At 35.3% G+C, this 24,567-nt stretch overlaps 1 protein-coding gene across 1 annotated transcript in view; it reads right to left on the bottom strand.

The window, feature by feature from the left end:
* The window catches only part of LOC129005582 (guanylate cyclase 32E), a 152,018-nt gene that overhangs the window by 13,993 nt on the left and 113,458 nt on the right, over positions 1–24,567 (bottom strand). The window contains exons 5-14 of the mRNA XM_054434507.1: positions 22,705–22,827; positions 20,515–20,704; positions 18,875–18,952; positions 17,758–18,002; positions 16,743–16,888; positions 16,269–16,404; positions 12,104–12,197; positions 3,316–3,491; positions 2,411–2,590; positions 2,054–2,158 (exon numbers count right to left, since the gene is read on the bottom strand). Of these exons, the coding sequence (XP_054290482.1) occupies positions 2,054–2,158; positions 2,411–2,590; positions 3,316–3,491; positions 12,104–12,197; positions 16,269–16,404; positions 16,743–16,888; positions 17,758–18,002; positions 18,875–18,952; positions 20,515–20,704; positions 22,705–22,827 (1,473 nt within the window). The remainder of the gene's footprint in view (positions 1–2,053; positions 2,159–2,410; positions 2,591–3,315; positions 3,492–12,103; positions 12,198–16,268; positions 16,405–16,742; positions 16,889–17,757; positions 18,003–18,874; positions 18,953–20,514; positions 20,705–22,704; positions 22,828–24,567) is intronic.

The following is a 24,567-nucleotide window of genomic DNA, read 5'->3' as shown; positions in this document are numbered from 1 at the left end:
TCAAACGTTTAAACCCCTTCGTGGGACACCCGGGTATATATCAGCCTACATTTGCAATGTAATGCCAAACGTCAGTACAATGCAAAATAATTGCTTTTGTATTATGTGATCTTTTTTTACACTGATAAGACTAAAGTTGGTGTTTTTGACTTTGTTAGACTAATTAAACAAATATATATATATATATATATATATATATATATATATATATATATATATATATATATATATATATATATATAAGTATCAATATAAATCTTAAGTAGACATGACGTAATATCTCCTTTCAGGCTATTTTATGTGACAGTGTTTCAAAAGTAGTTTCGTCCTTGGGTCACATCTAGAGCACGTTAAGGCTGCAATGTAATCATGAACAGACCATTAGACAAACAGAGACTCGAATCACTGTTTTCTTTCCTCGAAATAATCACTTTACAAGACAATAAGCGGTGCAATTTTCATACAGTTCCCTTCTGTTTTCAATGTGAAAAAATTAATAATTCACCAGGTGATATAAATATTTCCTGATTATATTTTTCTAATGACGTTATAATAGTGTAGTTGATTTCAACACTTATTTTAAGAGATTTAATATGTTTCCCTATCTGACTTTTATAGAATATGGAAATACATTTTTAGATGTGGGTTTTGCTGCAAACTCTTTTAAACAGAATAGTACTTTTGTAAATATCCGCCATATTACTACAGAATGTGTCTCCGCACCATACACTATATTTTTGTAACGTAGTTTGGTAGTTAATAAATAAATAAATATATATATTAATTTGAAACTGTTTTCTTTGTCTCCACTAATTTAAGAGATCGGCTGGGTTTAGAAACTCCGTAGAGGTGTCTAAAGAAAGGTCTTGGTCTGTTAATGAGCAATCAAAAGAGAAACTAGGTAAATTCCCTTGGGGCTCCTTTGGTGACCCAGAGGCCTTAAAAGTTTCCTCCCCAGATTTGTTTACATTACGACCATATGGAGGGTATAATGAAATGACAGTATTTTACAATCAGGCACTCAATCGTAACCACACATGAAATACAGTTCATGAAGGCTTTACATTTTACAATATATGCAAAGTGTAGACTCCAAGTAGTTTTAGGATACAATAGAAGAAAATATAATTAGCAGCTAGCTCTGGAAAGAAAACAACTGTGATGTAATTAATTGAAATTTAGTTTGTAAATTAAACTAAAACGCAAATAATAATGTGAAATTCAGTAACTTAAATTTAAAAAAATCTACATCCATCTCTTAGTTTCAAAATCATCTATTCACCTTAAAGCCTAATCCGAACATGCATTAATCAGTCCAAATTTGTAAACAAAAGCTACAATATCAAAATAGTTCCAAAACATTAATACATTGTAATTATTCTTCTGTTTCCATGAAAATGAAACCACTCAATGATAAAACTATCCCCATAGCCTAATCATAAATTCTGGAAACTCGGGACCAGAACCAAGGGTCTTAACTCTGTTATTTGGACTGTCAAATTAAAATATTTACAACTCACTTAAAATAATAATTAACTATTCACATACTTCCAAAATGTAAACATTGAAACTTTGGAAGCCCAAGGGAAATATAAGAACAGGAACAGGCCTATGTGTTAACCAGGTATATAAGCTATCTTCATACAAAATTTTATTTAAATCGATATAGTGGTTTTGGCGTTATTAAGTAGCAGACAGACACAAACACACACAATCTCATTGCTATATATTAGTATGGATGACCTGTACCTGTAAAAAAAATATAATTGGTTTATGATTTAGCACATTATTGAAATTTGTATACGAAGTGCAATAATGAATATACTTCCAAGTTGTTGGCACTTGGCAGTGTGTATTGAGCATTCGTTTCATCTACCGATCATTATCAGATTATTTAGCTTTGAACACTGATTGTGATAGAAAGAAATAAGCATGATACATTTGAAAAATGTATCATGTCTTATACTAGATGACGGTATTCTGAATTTCCATCTTCAGTAATTTTAGCAATAGCACAATAATTTCGCCATGGATTAGATACGTTGTAACATACCTTGAGGCTTCCTCTGGTGCAGTACTCGGTTACTATGCAGATGTGCGGAGGTTCAGTGCAAGCTCCAATGAACGCATTTAGATTGTCATGTCTTAGATCCCGCAGCTGAAATTTATATTTGATTGTATAAACAAAGAAAAACAACTCACAATCATTAGTCTCCTTAAAGGAACAAAGGGTGTTCATACTCAGATTTTAAAAGTTTAATGGTTTTAGAGGAAAAATGTAAAAGTTAGATTCTTATTTTACTAGTAAATGACATACTAGGACATTACTACATTTGACACAATACGATACAATATGACTCAATGTCTATGGTAGTATACAGTTACTCTTGTATTTGTTGTTTTAACTCACCGTCTTTAGCTCTTTCTTCATGGTCCTCGTGATGTCGACGGTTTTCTTGTGCACAGTTTTGACGGCGAGCACTCTGCCTCTATATACACCGATCTGACAGTAGATAGACGAATATCGGAAGTCCGCGTCCGGGTTAGAGCTGAGCGAGACTTGACTAGTGCGGATCAGAGGGTGAGAAGCCTGCAGGACAAGACCAAGTCAGGTGACGCAATAACCCCCATATACACTATACAGTTGTATATGTACATGTGTATATAGTGAAGCCCCTTCATCCCTTATGTGTGATGAATATATGGCCCTGGTAGAAATGATTTCCATCCACGGCAACTAAAGAGCAAATACACGACCGATAGAGTGTTACACTATATAAACTTGGGCCTTGTCAAAGTAACGTTTGAACTACCAACATCTGAGAGAGCAGTTAGTGGAAAGTAGTGCACACTACCAGCTGAGCTGCGAGTATTGATAAACACGTTTGCTTGGCTAGAAACTTCGAAATTATATTGGCAGTTTTTTATTAGATTAATTTGTTAAATTAATTTTATTTCCATTTATTTGGCAATACAAAATTTTATGAACGTTTATGAACAATAACATTTTTTTAAACATTTATGAACAATAGTTATTGATTCCTATTAGTTTTACTGTTCAGTTAGTGGTAGAAATAATACACATACTTACCTTAAAAAAAATTACGCATTCTAAAATACCTAGACTAAGTAAATAATAATACAAAGGATTCTTAGAGAATAAGGTTAGCTAACTAATAAAGGATTAACGAGTCTATTTATAATCTAGAAAGAAATATAAGAGACAAAGTTTCATTCCTAAGTATGGCTAATACTCCAAAGGAACAGTAAGTACTGTAGTATTAATACTAACAAATAATAAGCATTGATACTAACACGATTGATTTTGTTTGACTGCTCGTCATTCATCTGGATGTCCTTGTAATCGACCTTCCACAGCAGACTATCCAGTTCCTGTTCGTAGCGCCAGTTGCGGTAGAGCAGCAGAAGCACGATGGTCATGATGGCCAAAACTCCACCCACAACACCACCAAGGATCTCCATAGTGTGGGCTACAACAAACCATCAACACATTCTACAGACTGTCTAGCTCCTGTTCGTAGCGCCAGTTGCGGTAGAGCAGCAGAAGCACGATGGTCATGATGGCCAAAACTCCACCCACAACACCACCAAGGATCTCCATAGTGTGGGCTACAACAAACCATCAACACATTCTACAGACTGTCTAGCTCCTGTTCGTAGCGCCAGTTGCGGTAGAGCAGCAGAAGCACGATGGTCATGATGGCCAAAACTCCACCCACAACACCACCAAGGATCTCCATAGTGTGGGCTACAACAAACCATCAACACATTCTACAGACTGTCTAGCTCCTGTTCGTAGCGCCAGTTCCGGTAGAGCAGCAGAAGCACGATGGTCATGATGGCCAAAACTCCACCCACAACACCACCAAGGATCTCCATAGTGTGGGCTACAACAAACCATCAACACATTCTACAGACTGTCTAGCTCCTGTTCGAAGCGCCAGTTGCGGTAGAGCAGCAGAAGCACGATGGTCATGATGGCCAAAACTCCACCCACAACACCACCAAGGATCTCCATAGTGTGGGCTACAACAAACCATCAACACATTCTACAGACTGTCTAGCTCCTGTTCGTAGCGCCAGTTGCGGTAGAGCAGCAGAAGCACGATGGTCATGATGGCCAAAACTCCACCCACAACACCACCAAGGATCTCCATAGTGTGGGCTACAACAAACCATCAACACATTCTACAGACTGTCTAGCTCCTGTTCGTAGCGCCAGTTCCGGTAGAGCAGCAGAAGCACGATGGTCATGATGGCCAAAACTCCACCCACAACACCACCAAGGATCTCCATAGTGTGGGCTACAACAAACCATCAACACATTCTACAGACTGTCTAGCTCCTGTTCGTAGCGCCAGTTGCGGTAGAGCAGCAGAAGCACGATGGTCATGATGGCCAAAACTCCACCCACAACACCACCAAGGATCTCCATAGTGTGGGCTACAACAAACCATCAACACATTCTACAGACTGTCTAGTTCCTGTTCGTAGCGCCAGTTCCGGTAGAGCAGCAGAAGCACGATGGTCATGATGGCCAAAACTCCACCCACAACACCACCAAGGATCTCCATAGTGTGGGCTACAACAAACCATCAACACATTCTACAGACTGTCTAGCTCCTGTTCGTAGCGCCAGTTCCGGTAGAGCAGCAGAAGCACGATGGTCATGATGGCCAAAACTCCACCCACAACACCACCAAGGATCTCCATAGTGTGGGCTACAACAAACCATCAACACATTCTACAGACTGTCTAGTTCTTGTTCGTAGCGCCAGTTCCGGTAGAGCAGCAGAAGCACGATGGTCATGATGGCCAAAACTCCACCCACAACACCACCAAGGATCTCCATAGTGTGGGCTACAACAAACCATCAACACATTCTACAGACTGTCTAGTTCTTGTTCGTAGCGCCAGTTGCGGTAGAGCAGCAGAAGCACGATGGTCATGATGGCCAAAACTCCACCCACAACACCACCAAGGATCTCCATAGTGTGAGCTACAACAAACCATCAACACATTCTACAGACTGTCTAGCTCCTGTTCGTAGCGCCAGTTCCGGTAGAGCAGCAGAAGCACGATGGTCATGATGGCCAAAACTCCACCCACAACACCACCGAGGATCTCCATAGTGTGGGCTACAACAAACCATCAACACATTCTACAGACTGTCTAGCTCCTGTTCGTAGCGCCAGTTCCGGTAGAGCAGCAGAAGCACGATGGTCATGATGGCCAAAACTCCACCCACAACACCACCAAGGATCTCCATAGTGTGGGCTACAACAAACCATCAACACATTCTACAGACTGTCTAGCTCCTGTTCGTAGCGACAGTTCCGGAAGAGCAGCAGAAGCACGATGGTTATGATGGCCAAAACTCCACCCACAACACCACCAAGGATCTCCATAGTGCGGGCTACAACAAACCATCAACACATTCTACAGACTGTCTAGTTCCTGTTCGTAGCGCCAGTTCCGGTAGAGCAGCAGAAGCACGATGGTCATGATGGCCAAAACTCCACCCACAACACCACCGAGGATCTCCATAGTGTGGGCTACAACAAACCATCAACACATTATACAGACTGTCTAGTTCTTGTTCATATTTTCGGTTGCACGATTAAGGTATAACCGAAGCTAAAAGTGTCAACCTCATGGAATGCGATCGCTGCACTCTGCGGAGAGCTGGAAACATCGCAACACGTGCTGCTGAAATTCTGATTCTACGACGAAGAAAGACGTGAGATGAAGGAATTCCCCCGACAGAAGATGTGGAACTGATAGGGGGAAGAGAGGTGTGTTGAGTGGGCACAGAAAATGCTTGGAAAAACAAAAATTTGAGCTGACCGCAAGGAAGAGGAAGCCCAAGTTTTTTTTTAAAGGAAAACTGTCTGGTCAACAAGTCTCTGACTTAAACCAGGGACGGAGGAGGGACCGCTGGGCTGACACATATCCATCTATTTACTCTGTCTCCCTATCATTGCCATCCCAAAATCCCTCAACGATGACCCTTACTCAAAATATTTTGGGTCCATAAAAATACCCTTATTATCATTATTTGAATAGATGTGGGCCCGCATTCTTACATGAACCTTCCTAAAGCATCAAACCCCACCAGCACAATCGCCTAAATTACTTGTAAATGCTACAAAGGCTAATTAGTTTGCTGCAGGCAATAAATAAGTTTTTTTCTTATTGGTGAGTAAATGTACAACGGACATAACAGACAACTTCAGGCGTTCCCTCAAAGTCTGTAAAAAGCATACTTAAGATGTCAACAATTATCTTAACAGTTTCCTGTAAGGACACCCTGTTACTGACAGGCAGACGTAGAAAAGTTGTGTACATATACATTTACAACTATCGATATATTTTATTGATAGTTGGGAGTACATCCTAGGTAATGACGTTTCAGAGTGTTATTTACATTATAACATTATAACATTGTAACAATATTCATTATATTTCCACAAAAAAATTCAATTTTCACCATATATTTCTTTTAAATCTGTATGGCAATGTAAATATCCATTCTCCATTTTCCAAACCATCTGTAATAATTGTCCAAGCAGACCAATAGGTAATTTATTTCATATAATGTAATATAGAAATTTAAAAATAACCTAGTAATGTAAATATGTGATAGCCTATAGCCTTTTGTAACAAAATTGCTTCAAATTTAATATCATTTACGTAAAAAACTTTTCCAAATTCAAATTAAGCTATTTAACAGATGTAAGTTTTTATAGTGTGTGTGTGAAAAGTGACCTACAAGTCTACTGTGATATAGTCAGCATTGACATGTGATTTCAGTGCAACAATGATCTAAACCTTCTTCACTTCCAAGAGAGCTGAACAAGCTTTAACATACTTTAAACTATTATCTTTATTAACAAAATGCTGTCCCCATAAAAGTATATTCTAACAAAGTGGTTCAAAGTTTATAGAAGAAGATTCACAGGTCCTAAGTATAATATCCCTCTTTATACTAGGTGTACAATACAGTCGTCTGCTTACGTTATTGAGCGGAGCTAGCATATTATTCCAATACTTTTCTAAAGTCAATGGTACATCTGCTCCTCGTTAATGAGATTAAATATTTGCAGTATCCAATCCCAATAGTATATTTGGTTCACATAAGTGGAATGACTATTTGAAGTATTCAAAGTCAATTATAAGTCTGGTTCACGTAAATGAATGGTCTACTTTCAGGAACCAAAGTCTATGTTTCATCTGGTTCTCATATATTAAATCTTTACTTGCAGTATCCAAAGTCAATGATACATTTTGTTCACATAAATAAAATGCCTATTTGCAGCAGCCAAAGTCAATGGTACGCTTGGTTCACTTAATTGGAATTTATTGGAATTTATATTAACAGGTTCTAAAGTGAATGGTACATCTGGTTCACCTAAATGAATTGTGTACTTGCAGTATCTAAACTTAATACCTAGTACATTTGGTTCACGTAAATTGTCTACTTCCAGTATCCTAAATCTATGGTACACCTACTTCACATAAACAAGAAATAAATACTTGAAGTAGATACATTTTGAACATTCATACTAAGTTTTAACCTCAAGAAACTATTTAAGTCTATTACAGAACGTTCATTTCATTAATGGAAAGAAGAATGTAATATATTATTTCAGAACCAAATTTGAACTTTAAATACTTATGTGAAGACAGCCTATCAAAAGATCAATTATTACATCAACCAGAACACTTAACAGTCAACTTGATCTCAAGTTTCAGTCATAATCTGCTACTGAGTTCTTTATTGCAATTTATTATATTAGTCAATTCATTCTCCAGGACTATTGATTAATAACTATGTTTAATAACCAAATAATCAAATCACAAGATGAAATTCCGCTTATCACCTCCCGATCACCCCAACCTGAGATTCAGAGCACAGAAACCCCTGAGCCTATTGAGAACATTGTATTTAGTCTATAAGCTTTAAGTAACAGTAAATTCAACTCCCCATTTTGTAAACCCTGATTGTAAGTTCCCGTTTTACCTTTTAATTATCAGTTTTGTATTTTCATAGAATAAAATTAGGTTTTTGTATTGTAAATTTGGAGTTTCCATTTTAGACCTAAGGCCTTCAACCATACCCATCGGCCCCGAGCTAGCCGGGAGCGTAATTGTCAAGCTTTGTTTACAAACATTATAGCAGTTATTTACCATTATTATAAATTAAGAATTATTACAACATTTACCACTTCTTCATTTCATGAAAACTTTAAATGTATATGCAATTAAATAGTCAAAAGTTAACAAAAATGTAGGACCCAATAAATTACAAATTAGCTGACTAATCAGTATTGGAATAGCCTTCACAGTTTTCAAAATTATCATCCTCTTTGTGAGATCCTACCACGGTTACTGGTCTATACAATTGTACACGCTTTCAGCCGAGAAAATGCATTCAAATAAAGGAGCAACAAGAGATGGCTAACGACGTGCGACTTGCGACAAAGTAAGGCGACGAGAATCATATTTGGATGTCAGTCATAAGATAAAGGGAGTTGGTCATAAAGTTTGATTGTTGTCTAGGGTCCGGGTCAGTCACCCTCATTGGCCTCGTATATCCGTCTGATGCCCACAAATCGTTGATAATATCTTTAACTCCTTCGCCCACCGCATGTTTTATTAAAGAAAACTTTTCCTATTAAAGTTACCCAACAAAGTTTGTATTTTTGACAAACTCGTCCAACTTGGGGTTGGAATGATTCTGAGAAGTTGGTTGATTAAATAAACAGGAATTAAGGTGAAATGATGGTGAAATCTATTAATTATAAACGCCAGACTGTTAACTAATGTATTCGATATGGACACTACATCGGCTAGATTCGTCATTTTATCAATTAGGTATCCTCAAATTGTCCAAGTGTTATAGACGTAAGCCTCCAGCATAATTAATTAAACTTACAGTAGTTACAACCATGGTAAAGTTAATTTTTTAGTCAGCTTTGTGTGTTATCATATTGTATGAGAGGGTGGACTCAGGGTCCCGGCAAGTCAACGAAAGCTTTGATTCATTTTGATTCATCAAGTTACTGGTCTAATGGTTTACGTATTTATAAAAACGTAATGTACCAACTTCTTACGTTACAATTCTCCTATATGTATAATATACAGTGTGGTAGAAAAGGCCCGGAATGGTGTAATATATTTTTTACCAATATAGATAAAGTAATGAGACTTGGTATATCAATAATAGGACATGTCTACTGCTATTATCACTGTTGTATCTATTTAAGACGGACGGCCCACGAGGAGTTAGACAACATTCTTAAATAGCAGCATAGGTCGAGTTTGCTATCACATTAAAGGTCTTAGTTATTAGAACACATTGCCTTAAAACCGATTCAAAAGGACAACTAAATAAAAAATGATAATCCAGTAAATTTGTATTTAAATTTACTCATAGCGAGAAAGTTTTGGGGTAGTTTTGATTTTTTCCATTTCTTATGTATTTTGGGGTGCTGAATCTGAATCTGAGGTTTGCCAACAACAATTCTTGACGCAACATTAACAAAAATGAGAAAAGTATGGAAAAAATGATATTTTTTGTAATATTTAGCTTATAACTCACAAACTATCAACTTTTTGTTATTAGTCTATATTATAAAAATTAAAGTACACAAAATTTGCTACAAAATGTTACCCTAATGTGATAATCTCCGATGAACCATTTAGGCTCCAGAGCTATTTGAAAATTGGAACATTTTGTGTAAGTTTTTAAATTTCTCCAATTATTCTGTCAATGACATATATTCATTGTATATGCCCAGGCAAAGGCCTTATATAAATACAAAGTGTTAAAATTAATTAATTTTGTGTTACTGAACCGTTGACAGTTTATTTAGTGTACAGAAAAGTCACACGAACTGTTGCCGTTTAAATTATCCTCACTCATAGGGTTGTAATGAGGCAGGTTCTGGCAAACGTTTCGATGCATTATTTGTGAGCATTTTAGCTTGTTCATTTGAACAATTAAAAAAGGGTAAAAGTAAAAAAAATACACATAATAATAAGTAATACCAAAATCAAGATTATCAAAATTAAAATAACAGCAATCTGTTAATCATGTAATATCGTATGCACCTGATGACGTGATATTTAGATATACGTTAATAATAAAATGTTATGTAGGCATATACTGTTGCTAAGCATTTACATTGTGTGTAGATTTAACAAGTTAATAAATAAAGGAATGTGCGTTTGGTACTATACTTACTTTCTTACTTACTTAGATTCTAGCATCACAGCCCATCGTACATCCTCAATCGTATTGGCACCCATTATAAAATTTTCTGTGTAAAATTTCAAGACCGATGCATGGCTTAGAGTGATTGGCACTGTTACCATAGACCAATACTAATTTTTTCACCCCCATTCATTCACCCGAATGTAAATGTAAACTCTAAGCGAGTTATGTCCACACAGCTGCTTGAGTTGGGGGCAGTGAGGCAACGTTGGATTTAGTTTTCTAGCCAAAAATTTGTATTGACTATCTTAAGTCAATTAACCCTTACCACTCTCATGTAGGCCTATGCCCTAAGCCCTAGGACCTACAATTTATCAAATCTACACACAATGTAAATGCTTAGCAACAGTATATGCCTACATAACATTTTATTATTCACGTATATCTTAATATCACATCATCAGGTGCATAAGATATTACATGATTAATAGATTGGTGTTATTTAAAGTTTGATAGTTTTGATTTTGGTATCTCTTATTATTATGTGTAATTTTTTTACTTTTAGCCTTTTTTAATTGTTCAGATGAACAAGCTAGAATGCTCACAAATAATGCATCGAAACGTTTGCCAGAACCTGCCTCATTACAACCCTCTGAGTGAGGATAATTTAAACGGCAACAGTTCGTGTAACTTTTCTGTACACTAAATAAAAAGTCAACGGTTCAGTAACACCAAATTAATCAATTTCAACACTTTGGATTTATATAAGACCTTTGCCTGGGCATATACAATGAATATATGTCATTGACAGAATAATTGGAGAAATTTAAAAACTAACACAAAATGTTCCAATTTTCAAATAGCTCTGGAGCCTAAACGGTTCATCGGAGATTACCACATTAGGGGTACATTTTGTAGCAAATTTTGTGTACTTTAATTTTTATAATATAGACTAATAACAAAAAGTTGATAGTTTGGGAGTTATAAGATAAATATTACAAAAAGTATCATTTTTTTCCATATTTTTCTCTTTTTTGTCAATGTTGCGTCAAGAATTTTTGTTGGCAAACCTCAGATTCGGATTCAGCACCCCAAAATACATAAGAAATGGAAAAAATCAAAACTACCCCAAAACTTTCCTGGTAAAAACACAAATTAACTGAATTATGACAGCTGTTCAAATATTTATTGAATTTGCATTTCTATACTTTACCTTCTCAAAGGGGAGACCCCGAAAATTCAGAAGAAAATTATTAACGTAAGCATAGGTCGTTATACACATCAAATTAAAGGTCATAAATAGTAGAATACAATAATTAAGATACAATAAATACATTAAAAGAGGCTAAAAAATAAGCACAGAAAATGAATTTAAGATTTTAAAAAATTAACATGGGCCTTATAGGTTGCCATTCTGGTAATGAAATAACAACGAAATGTAAACAGAAAATTAATAAAAATAGAAGAAATGCCCATTTACAGCGTGGTGTGAAAGTAGAGTCTGTACATTACATATTTTTGGTCGAGTTTTCGACCACGGGACGACCTCTAGTTATTATTAATGGAGACTTTGAAACATACACTAGTAATGTTGAATTTAATAAGCAGGGAGAATGTTACTTTAATTTGTTGTTGTAATTAACAAATTTACTGACATGAATAAAATTACTGTAATTATTTCACCAATTGTATAAACAATTAACATTCTCAAATTAAATATATTCATTGAATCGCAATAGGATCTTTAATTAATGTAAACCCTGTTTTTAAAACTACAGTCAAAGAGTGCTAAGTAAAAACGAAGACATGTAGACGTTTGAAAACTAATGTAAGCTAAGTACATTTAGGTTTTCATGTACTCACTAATGCACTTCTCCCCTCTGAATCCACAGGGGGGCTCGGCTATGGGGGGGCACCCCCTCGGCCCCCAGTCCAACTCCTCTGTCAGTTTCACCTCCTGGAAGAAGAAAACTAAATCAAAACTCCGTCAAAAGTATTTTGATGCTTAGTATTCTAAAACGTAATATGCTAAACGTTACTTAGCTTTGTTTCTCTTTTAAGTATTAACTCGTGCTAAATATATTGAAACAGTATCAGCAATCTGACAAATACTTTCTCCTAATTAGCGTGTCAACAAGCGGTGGGAGTAACTATGCTATTTTATGGGTCAAATCACTAAAGTTGCAATAACATTTGAACCATAATTTTTAAAACCTTGAGAGTTGTACTGTTTTATAAAAAACTGAAACGCTATAACGTATTAAATTGAATCTACATCGTTTGGGCCGTTTTTGTGAAAATCCAATTTTACCGTTATTATATGGGTTTATGAAAAAATCACCACTAAAAAATATTAAAAGACATCTGGAGATACCATGAATTAGTACCTAAATACTAAAATTTATAAAAATTGGACCAAATGTCTAGTCTCTTGCTCTATACACATTCACACACATAGGCTCACACACACTTATGAATTACTCCGAAACTCACATTTTTGGGTTTTGGGGACCCAAAAACAGATATTTCCACCCAAAACTCAAATTCTAAAGTTTTGACAAAAGCAATAATTTTTCCATATACATAGACCCACCATGTATTGGGGAAAAGTAAAATGTAGGGAAAAAACTTCAAAAGTTTAAAATAAATTCTTATATTAGTACTTTTAAATTTATATTGCATCGCTACAAATCGCATTTCTTTGAAACTTATGACAATCCCTCCAAATTGGGTATCAAGACAGATTCCAAGAATAAAGCTCTCTGGTTTTCTGAACACAATGCTTGAAACTGCGTTCAAGCGAACAGAAACTATATAACAACTGCTTTGACTTTTATATCCCCTTCAAAACTTTGTCGTCAATTTAAAGAGTTCATTATCTCATTCCCCCCCCCCCCCCCCCCAATACTATTATATAAATCCATTTTAAGAGATAAAATTGATCACTTTAAAAATATGATTTAATAATCTTGTATATTTTAAATACAAACTATTAACTGTGTGTGACATAATTTGGACAAATCGTTCAGCAAAATTTCAGACTCAATTTTATAAATATCTAAATTATGTAAACACTAGCTGACCCGGCGAACTTCGTATCGCCTAAGTTATAGGTTTCCCCTAAGACAGACCGATGGAAAGAAAGTACCGTTACGTTTAATTTTCAAGATGATCTCGTTCGCATCGCTCAATCACGTCCTGGTTGAAGTTCGTTCGCTACGCTCACTCACCTTTGGGTTGGAGCTCGTTCGCTGCGCTCACTTGCCTTTAGGTTGGAGCTCGTTCGCTACGCTAACTCGCCTCCAGGTTAGCTCGTTCGCTACGCTCACTCGCCTCCAGGTTGAAGTTCGTTCGCTACGCTCACTCACCTTTTGGTTGCAAATTAGCTGTTGTCATAAATGTAAAAGAAATAATAGTGCTGCACCCTGTTGGTAATCCTTGTAACTTTAATGCTATTGAACATCATAGAACAGAACCAACTTGTTTAATTGAAACAGCTGTTAAGATTCATTAATTCCATTTCTCATAAGGTTAACATGGGAAACTCCAGAGCCACTGGGGCGGAGCCCTTTTAAGAATTTCGAAACGGGAAATAGTTTACGTCCGATTCGCATACCTACAGAATTTACACACCAAATTTCATAACGATCGGTGAAGTCGTTCCGGAGGAGTTTGCAGACAAACACTGTGACACGAGAATTTTATATATTAGATTAAAGTTTTCAGTTTGTACATTTATCTCACTGCCCTAAAAAACATTGACTGATAAGGTCATTGCACAGTACATGCTTAAAAATCTACAACCATGTTAAAAAATCACACGTAAACATCATTTAAACTATTATTTTAAGTTGGTAACTTTGAAAGCTAATCTAATTTTATCAATGATTTTGAAGCTGAAGTGGTATGAAATAAATACCCTCGCCACAGCAAACCTGCTGAGTAAGCGAATTTCAATTTGATCGGATTCTCATTGAAATAATTATTTCCTGAATATGTTAGAATCATAGCCTCCATACCCGTGCTTCGTAATGGGAAGAGATCACTAAAGATAATATGTTACACACCTATACAGGGTGTCCCACGTAAGGTGTCTCAAATTGATTACGGAAAAACGGCATAACGTACAAGGATGAAGTAATAGTATATTACGTTACTAGTCCTGAAAATAAGTGTTTACCGGACGAGTGTGGTCGTTCCCGTGCGAGACGAAGTCGAGTACGGGATTACCATACGAGTCCGGTACACACATTTTGGACGAGTTACGTACGATAGTTTACGCCATAATACTTAATCCGTACAAATCCTTATATATTTCCACCAACTAAAGGACTAATAATCACTAGTCAGAGGTTATGTTTTTGTTTATAACCACTAATTGCCACTAAAATACAGTATAATCAGCTGATTGGTGTCCGGTAAAACTCATTGCAGAACAGTATTACGCAATGAAACCCCATTTGAATAAGCAGGCGGCAAACAGCTGTTTTCTGGACTAAATCCTTGCGTGGAAAGTTTATCAAAATAATGTAGTGTGGCGTAAAATTATTTTCCACTAATTTGACCCCAAGGATTAACGTAAAAATATTTGTTTAAATCTTGTTATCCGATACAGGGTGTGCCAAAACTGAGGGTCACCAGTTCAAATCTCGGAATATTCAAATGTAAACATATGTCATGATGTACATCATTTTAAAGGTATTTTGTAGACAAAAGATTTGGCGAAAACAGAAATTAATTATCTTTTCCGTTTCAAAATGGTGGCATTTTGTTATAGGAAAAATCAATATTTTTCTTATACTCTGTGTTTCCTATATCAATGCACGTAGCCCTTCTCCGGTTGAATTTTCTTACTAGTTATGAAATTAGCTTTACCGTGATATGCTACAAATAACGTTTTTTTTATAATAAAAATTCCCAAAAATTTCTTTAAAAAAAATTTGAAAAGCCCATTTTTCAAAATTTGTAAATAGCAACATATGTTAAGTGGCACATCATTTTATGGGTTTTTTTTTTATTCTTAACAACTTTGTAATTTACACTTACTTCGTATCTCTTTTAGTTTTCGTGAAAATTATAAAAAACCTAATTTTCCTATATCAAATGCATGTAAATTATGTTAAATTATAGGTTGATACTATAGTTTAAGGATTTGGCCTATACAGGTTTTTGGCACAGCAGCAATCTTTGTGTGAAACGTAACCTCTTTCTGACCGGTTTTGCGTGATGAAAATACAGACGGGCAGACAGACGACATACACCTTATTTTCTTAAAATTGCATAGATTAAAAGCTATTGTTCTACATGGTTTCATACTTGTCGATATTCGATATTCCGTGTAAAAATATAACTATACATAATAAAGACTTTTGTAAAATTTGATTTCGTTAGTACTTAAATGCTCATTTTATTTATACTGATAGTTATGATTTTCCATCAGCGAGAAGTGTGATGAATTAATATACTATTTTTATTACACTAATACTCCCCCGTGACATTTAGATCCGTTTCCTGTTTTCCTGAATTTATAAACACGCAAAATTTTCAATTTAATGTAGAGCAATAAAATAATGATCATTTTTAAACAATTTTTTTTAAGAGGAAAATTAATTGCTAGGTAAATTGTTGAGACAATTGCCAATTAGTAGGAATCTGACGCCCAATTATTTCTTTGATGATGCCTCCCATTTTAATATTCTCCCGTTTACAGTTATTTAAATTGGACACTCAATGAGTTTTGACTGATATTAGTTGACATTTTTGATTATAAATAGGACAATACAAATAATCAAACAAAACATGCAGATTGTGTATGGAATATCCTAAATGTTTCTGGTTTTGATAACATCCCTGGTATGTATAAATCTTTACATACAAATAATGCAGCTAATGCTATCCTAACTAATTGTTTTTTTTTCTGGTTCTGTATATAGTTTAATTATCGATTTGGCGCTGCTTTTACAGAAAGATTGAATATTTAGTGATGACATCGGTCGCTTAAGCACACAAATTAATGTTTAATATTCACCGGAGTGGTGCCAGCTAGCGTGAAGAGTCCCACAGGGTAGAGCCCAAATTCTCCAGGAGTAAGATGGTGTGGTCTCCGTCCGATTATCGTATAGTTTCCAGCCGCATCTCCGTTCTCATCCATGTACACCATATACCTGAGATTTAAACAATTAATTTTGTATCTACGAAATATATTTATGTAAATAGAAATCATTGAAAAATTTGCTATATTTGGTATGCAATAAACCTTATTATTTTCACAGGGACTATTTAAAATGGATTTTAAGACTACCCTCACAAAGTTTATCAACCTAAAGTTGTAATTTATATAAACGTCTGCACCTCGTGCTGAATAGACAACACTACTTTTCACCTTCCAAAAATTTGAAACATAGGCATTTCAAAGTGATCTGATATGTTTTGGAAACATTGAAGTATTTCTTGTTATACAGTATGCTATCTATGCGTAAACGTACTAGCTGATAAGACTAACCCCATGGCGCTGTGGTAGTGTCTTCCTTTGATGTGGTTGATGACGTTTGTGCCATTGTAGGGGTTGCCTCCCTCCTCCAATATCTCCAACACCGCCTTGGCGTAGAGCTGTACAGCATCGTACAGGTATGCCGCTACTGCCGTTATCTACAGAAATAAACATAACTCTCATCAAGTAAGTTAAACACATCAGAACTACTAATTTCTTTGCAAATTGTAATGTCCATGAATAGCAGGGCTAGATATATACATGGGCATGAATAGTCAATTGACGTTACAATTTGCAATGAATTACAAACCTATATACTTATTTCCCCACTATAGAGTGGGAAAATAAGGTAAGTAAGAATTTTATCAATGTTTGAATTAGTTATGTTTACATGATTCCAATTTCTATTGACATATTTTTTTAGTGCTGGGAATTGTTCGAAAAACAAATTTTTATAATCGTAAAACCCCAAACATTCAGTTTGTGTTTTAAGGATGCACTTAATATTCTGTAGCACTAGTTCTTCATTTAAAAAGGCTGAATTTGCCAGCCATGTTATATTGGCATTACAAGAATTATGTTAACTTCACGTATAAAGAAAAAAAGTTTTACTATTATTATAACTCTGACTAAAAAAACCTTTTCATACAAATAGCAAAGTTATAACCTGTTTTTTTTTTATATAAGTTAATGTAGTTAACTTAAAAACTACAGCACTATTAAGTGCGCTGATGCAAATGGCTAATTTCTGTCGACAGCTGTAACTTTTGAAAACAATCTTATAGCACAACCCATTGTTAGCTAATGCATCAATGTTATTAATGTGATAGGCTATAACTAACATCAACTAAGTTACAGAACCTAATGAAGCAACCTGGTTTTGAGTGTCAGTACTCAACTTTTTTAATAAAAAAATTGCTATAGCTGGTACATATTAGTCGGATTTCTACTTCAATATCCAAAAGTGAATGGTCTTGTTTAGCAACATGTTTACCCGCAATGCCGTAGTTTGAATAACTACACTCACTCGCTTGACGCCACCAACCATGTCGACAGGGTTGGGGAAGTTGAACGGCGGCCGCTCCATGTAGGCATTGACCAGTAGGCTGAAGTTGTCGTATCCCCGAGGAGATGATGGGACGACCCCCAGGTAGGAGCGGAACCCTCGGACCGCTACAGGGTCGGACTGGTCCCTCAGTAGACCTCCCAGATACTTCTCTGGGGCGTCGCCGTCGTACTGCTCTATGTCTGCACCTACCACCCAGTACTCCCCTACGGTAGAGGTGACGTTATAAAATAGTGTACCATTCTATTAGACCTCCCGGAACGCTTGCCCAAATTTAAGATGGCAGATTAAGCCCTACCTCCATCTTGGATTTGGACCAGCGTGCCGGAATGTTTTCTCATATTGTATAATTACAATGGACTAGCAGGATGAAATATGTACTATACAAGAACAGTAGAATTATGAACAGTACCGCAAATAAAACATCAGTGCACGGCAATGCTATATTAATGCTATATTATTAACCTATATTAATAGGTTTGGAATAACATTACCATGCACTGATGTTTAATTTGCGGTATGGATCAAGTGGAGACCCACTATCAGTTAATGAGCTGCCCAATTTTACTCAAGCCTTAAAACGGTTGATTATTTCGTTTATTCTACGAGGTATATTTAGATTTACAATTAAGATTTATTCAATAAAACTTTGTCCATTTAAAAATAAAACGTCCAAAGTTGAAAGAAACAATGGAAATATAACAACTTAATATAAACAACTTAAATAACAAAATAAATAAAAGCTATATTTGTTATTTACAATTGTATTTAACAGCATACAAAATTGAAAAAAAGTTCCGTCTCTAGTACGCATTTTGTAATTATTAAATTAGAAATTTTTAATTGCTATTATAAATTAATTTTGTATAAATAATATTAGACAATTGTATTTATCTTATGCTATTAGACGTGATCTCAAATCTTGTCCATTCAGAGGGGGTTTAGTGTCTATTCCAGTAAAATGTTTGCTACAAACCCTTATAATAGAAATGCAAAATGTTAATATTAAATCCGTACAGCTACAAGGTACAAGTAGCAATGTGCAAAGCTAGTATTTAAAGAAATTAAAAATAATTACCATTGTCAAAAAGCTTGAGCTCCTCCATGGCGACTATCAGCCCAATGTGTTCATACGTGTGGCCTAAGATAAGGTAAACTGGAAAACAATAACGTGGTTTTGTGTAACAACAATGTAACAGTATGTAACCTTCCATCCTTATTTGTTTCATAATACTAGTATATAATTTAATAACTGAAAAAGAAACTTTAAATATGATGGTGTTTATGGAAGTTACTTTACACTTAAATTTGTTTCATATCTTACTACATGATAAGTAAAAAACTATTATAAAGATCAAGGACTGAAATAAAAACAAGCGTCCTTGCTAGTTTGTTCAAAGCTACTGCAGTTTCCTTGTTACGGAATATAAATATCCGATGCCGCCACAGCTTCATTTTATCTAAAAGTTACAATTTAACTGGGCCTATATACTCGTTCTTATACTGCGGAAAAAACTTTTAAACAAATTAAATATTGGACAACACAATTGTGTATTACACTGATACGCTCGTTAATCGGTTTTCACTTGAATTTAATGTTCTGAAAGGTAGTTTGAAAGAGAAGGAAATTAAAAAGAAACATTAAGTACACCTCATAGTTGTTTGATTAAAATCTCAACTTGGCTACTTGTTCAAGTATACCACGTAAAACAACTACATTCTTAATGAACCCACTTCAGAGACGGCTAAGTCTGGAAGACAAAGATAAGCGACTTAGCTCTAACAAGCTTCCTATATCTGTGGTAGCAAGTATCCAGCGTGTTGTTTCCATTACTGTTTGCGATTGGCTCTACTTTAGATGTCTTATTATGTTTCGCCAGCTCTGCCGTATTGTGGAACTTTTCCTACCAACTATACAGTAGTGGTCTAGTCCTAGTTAGTAATTAGTAAAGCCATGATAAATTATTACGTGGTTTTTAAAGGAATTATGCAGTGTGTTTGAAATGTAAATCAGTAATTAGTTAATATTTGGCTAGTATTGAAGTAATTAACTCAACGACAGTCAATTAGTGCAACTGAGTTAGAATAATTATAATTATTGTTTGCTCTAACAAATTAATGTCTTTCAGTCATTTCTCTAAAAACTAATTAATCGATGCTTAGTTTTGCTACAGGTCACACTTTTAGTCAATATTTTAGCATAACATTTCCTCTTAGGTTGGATAGTACTGTTTGGATGTTCACCAATAAAGGCACCCAGAAGTATTCCTATAAATGGTTCAGGGGTTTGCAAGTTGGCAGTTTTGACTACCAAATGAAGTTTAATAATATCATATTAGAGCTTTAAACTCTAAATGTAAAAACATAGTTACATAAAAACGTACATTCTCCACAAGTTTGATATATTTCATCAAAAGGGTTGTCGTTGAAAATCAAATCATACATAACAAATCTCTAGAAGAATATAAAAACTCTAGGATTTATGTTCTTTGCAGATTTTTCTTTGAACATAAAGACATATGCTAGGGAACTTGCATTATTGAGTTGTACAGTACTATATATAAAACATGTTTAAACTAAGTAAAATATTACTTTCTTGAAAAGCAAAATCATATAATTATTTATAAGTGATTTTTTATTGAACTAATGTTTAAAAGCAAAATGGCTTCAGTAGGAATGCTAGAAAACAATATCTTAGGTGTACTAGAGGTGACATACTGCGGGAGTCTCGGTAGGTCTGCTGCACTAGGGTGTGGAAGGGGTTCTCGCTGTACTTGTGATGATAGGGAGTGCTCCAGGTCTTCGTGAACAGAACCTTAACTCCCGAGGACTCTAGTACAGTGAGGATGGTGGACGCGATCTTGGTGAAAACTTCGTTCTCTTCCGACTTGAAGTAGAGGAACGTCACCTGAGGTCAATAGGGTTAAAGTTAAGTAAACACAATAACCACATGTTTACAGTTTTGTGAGAGAAAGTAAGGAACATACACACCAATAGACCGACTGTAATTTAGTGTATACATTTTGTGCAATGGCAGGTGACACGATTTGTAAAACCTATAGAGCGAGGCCTATACATGTAATGAATAATTCCGTGTTGAGTAGTTAAGTCCATATTAACACATACTATCCCAGAAAATTATATCCTTAGGTATAAACTACATGTAATAAGAAAGAACTGTGCATTATTTGATAAAAATTGCATTAAAATAATACTATATCAACAAACTTACCACTGTAATTTCATAGAGTTAAAACTGCTAGAATTATAAGTATCTCATAAAATGTGATAAAATAGTCATTCGTACTGTATTTATAAATGTTTAATACCTGCTATGTATTATTTCTGGTGTGTAATAATTTAAAGACCTTATATATGTAATAATATTTAATTATAAAATGGTCGATTGAAGGTTTCTTCCTAGGCAATCACCATTGTAAAGAGAGTACACAAAGCGTACAAAGCACTATTGTTTCTAGCTACACTTCAAGTGCAAGCAGGAGAGTAAACGTCTTCCTTATCAGACCGTTACTTTGGTAATCTTAATTATTTCTCTCTCTCTAAAAGAATGGTTTCATGATAAATAAAACTTAAGTTAAGGTTTGGTGTGATAAATAACAATATAAGTAGATAAATGCTTCATAAGCTTTTAGATGACCTTAACAGCATTGTTTTACTTTACAACACGACAAGTAACGGACCAATAGGGTTCAATGTTTGAGAGAAGAGAAGTAAAACTGTAATGCTTCGAACCTCAATTAATTTTATGTTAAGACCAATTTAATTGTTAATGAGTGGTGAAATTAGGGTTTGTTTGGTACAATGATTCGCTGCATCACTGTCAGTGGCAGTGAGAGGTTATAAACTAAAACATAACATATCTTAGAAATTCTGAGTAGTGAATTTAGTGATTGAAAAATGGTCTTAGGTAAAATAGTGTATGCAACTCACGTAAACAGTCTTAACGACACTCGTAGGAGTTTTAAGGCACTCACCAAGGATCTTACCTTAAATTTCTACTCCACTATCTTTATGTGATCGTTGTGTAGCGTGTAGCATACTATAACATTATACACGTTACAATAGCCTACTGGAGAGAGTTAAAAGACCAAGAAACTCATGGCCACTGGTCGAGGAATGCAAGAAGACAGGCAAAACATAGACAGAGGTTTGAGAGAAAAGCTACCATCCCAGTCAGATGGAGGGGGATAGTCAAGGACTAATTACCAGGAGTATCATCTACTAAATGAAGCAAGTCAGCTTCAACCAATCAAACTTGTTATACGATGGTTCACATTTTAAAGAATGGAACGCCATTAAGCGTTTGTTACGTTGAATGGAATCCTATATACGCAACTATGTCAGTAATATGTCAGTAATGTCAGTAATATTCGCCCTGGTTTTATTCTGTCAAACCACTGTCTTCACTGACAGACCTAGATAGACTAAATACACTAAAGCATAGTCCAAGAAGGAGGTCCAAAGGGCGAAACAAAAATAGTATAGTTTTATAGTGTTTATGGGTTTTCTCAACATTAAAGGTTACTCTAGTACCTGAGTCCAGTTGAAGGCCAGCAAGACAGAGGCCACACTCATTGATATCTGCGTGTCCGGGGGCCTCTAGTTTTATAGTGTTTATGGGTTTTCTCAACATTAAAGGTTACTCTAGTACCTGAGTCCAGTTGAAGGCCAGCAAGACAGAGGCCACACTCATTGATATCTGCGTGTCCGGGGGCCTCTAGTTTTATAGTGTTTATGGGTTTTCTCAACATTAAAGGTTACTCTAGTACCTGAGTCCAGTTGAAGGCCAGCAAGACAGAGGCCACACTCATCGGAATCTGCGTGTCCGGGGTCCTCTAGTTTTATAGTGTTTATGGGTTTTCTCAACATTAAAGGTTACTCTAGTACCTGAGTCCAGTTGAAGGCCAGCAAGACAGAGGCCACACTCTTTGATATCTGCGTGTCCGGAGGCCTCGTCCTAGCAAATGTGGGGAAATGACGCTTGTCTGTCGTCTCGTAGTTGGTGCAGTACTGCAAAAGTTACAAAGCAATGTAAAAGTGACCAGATAATGTTGTCATGTTTGCTATTAAATTGGTAAACTCTGATCAAAATTTATTCCACTATATTATACATTATCATATCATCCACTACCACGTCATTGGCCTCTGGCAATGTCGCACCGCCATGCCTATTGCCAATGGTAATAATAGGAATAACACATTTTTAAACATAAAAATTGTATCAGATGTTCAGGGAAAGAGCATAATACTCCCCGCTAGGCTTGCCGAGCGAGGGATTGTATGCAAGAACCGTTAACACTTTCGCGGGTACTACAAGTAACCAATGTGCATGGTATTTGGTATTAATAACACTGTTCAATATAACATATTTTGACACAACATTTTATCAGGTTTTTCAACCTTTTCCTAAAGGTAACATTTTTATTTCACCACTAGGTAGCTTTGTTCCGAAGCTAGGTAATGATATTCAAAAGTTATAGGATTTTTTATATAACATTTCAGAAAGTGTCAAAAGTACCCCGGTCCTAAGCTGCACGTCATAAATTATGGGGTCGGTCTCTAAAAGGATAAAAATTTATCATTTATCGAAAGTTGATGATAATATGGATCGTAATTTATACCAACTCTAATATTGTAAACGTCTCCCCTTCGATACAGTATAATGGAGGGACAATTTTAGGTCCATACAGGGTTACGATTCGTCTAATCATTGACATATATACAGCAGTGCATTCTGACCTCTCTGCTTGCCACACTGCAGTAAACAACATTAACATTATTAATAACCAAATTAGTAAACAACAAAATTATACATGTGATTTTTTGGTAAAATTGTTTGAGTTTGTAAAGATTGTTTCAAAGAATTCTTTAGGTAGGTTTGATTGAGTTTTTAAATATGTTATGGATTAGGCCTACACATTAAATGTAGCCTTGATTTTGTATTAAAAAAATTTTTTTGAGCAATTATAATTTTAAAATGTAAAATTTAATAATGAATTCCTTAATATACTTTGATTTATTAAGTTTAGTTTATATATGAAGCCATTATTGGTTAATATAAACAGATACAAAACATTTTCAACAATAGCTCAGCCCAACTTCACACTCTATGAAAGTTACTTTAGGAACGTGAGTGAAAATATTATTTCATACATTTATTTATAAAAAAGTTCACCTAAATTATTCTGAACGTTTGTAAAAGTATCTTGGAACTTTAAGTTAGGGTGAAGATGTTGTAATGATTTAGGTCAGGATGCAGCATTAACTACAGCTACATGTTTTGCGTACAAGTTGTGCTTGACACAAATAAACACTCATTAACTACTCTGCAACTTATTTTTGGCAGTCCCTCGTGAATAAATCACTTAACAAGATCTCTTCTCTCCATCACTCTGAGCTTCCACTCACTTTGCTCGTAAAATGAGAAAGATAAAAAATCACACACTAAGACCCGGAGATGCTATGGATAACCTATCTTATGTATTGATTTATTTTATCTTGGCTGTTATTGAACATATTATTTAGTTATTAATCTTTACAGTAAGTCGCCCTCAAGGGACGAACAAACTCATAATCATGCAATAATGATATGCAAGAGTGCATTTAAACGCAATACAGTGCTAACTCCAACAAATTCCATTTATACCTATTTATATTCGAATCCACTATTCACACACACTATTACACTATTAGAATTATTTATTCGTATACCTTAACTATACAGGTATTTGTAAAACAGGCGTTTGAGAT

The sequence above is a fragment of the Macrosteles quadrilineatus genome, unplaced genomic scaffold (genome assembly GCF_028750875.1).
Source record: "Macrosteles quadrilineatus isolate MER2022 unplaced genomic scaffold, UCM_ALF_1.0 Scaffold_1__1_contigs__length_201487025, whole genome shotgun sequence".
NCBI lineage: Eukaryota > Metazoa > Arthropoda > Insecta > Hemiptera > Cicadellidae > Macrosteles > Macrosteles quadrilineatus.
The sequence above is the reverse complement of the archived record's forward strand: the minus strand, read 5'-3'. Positions and strand labels throughout refer to the sequence as shown.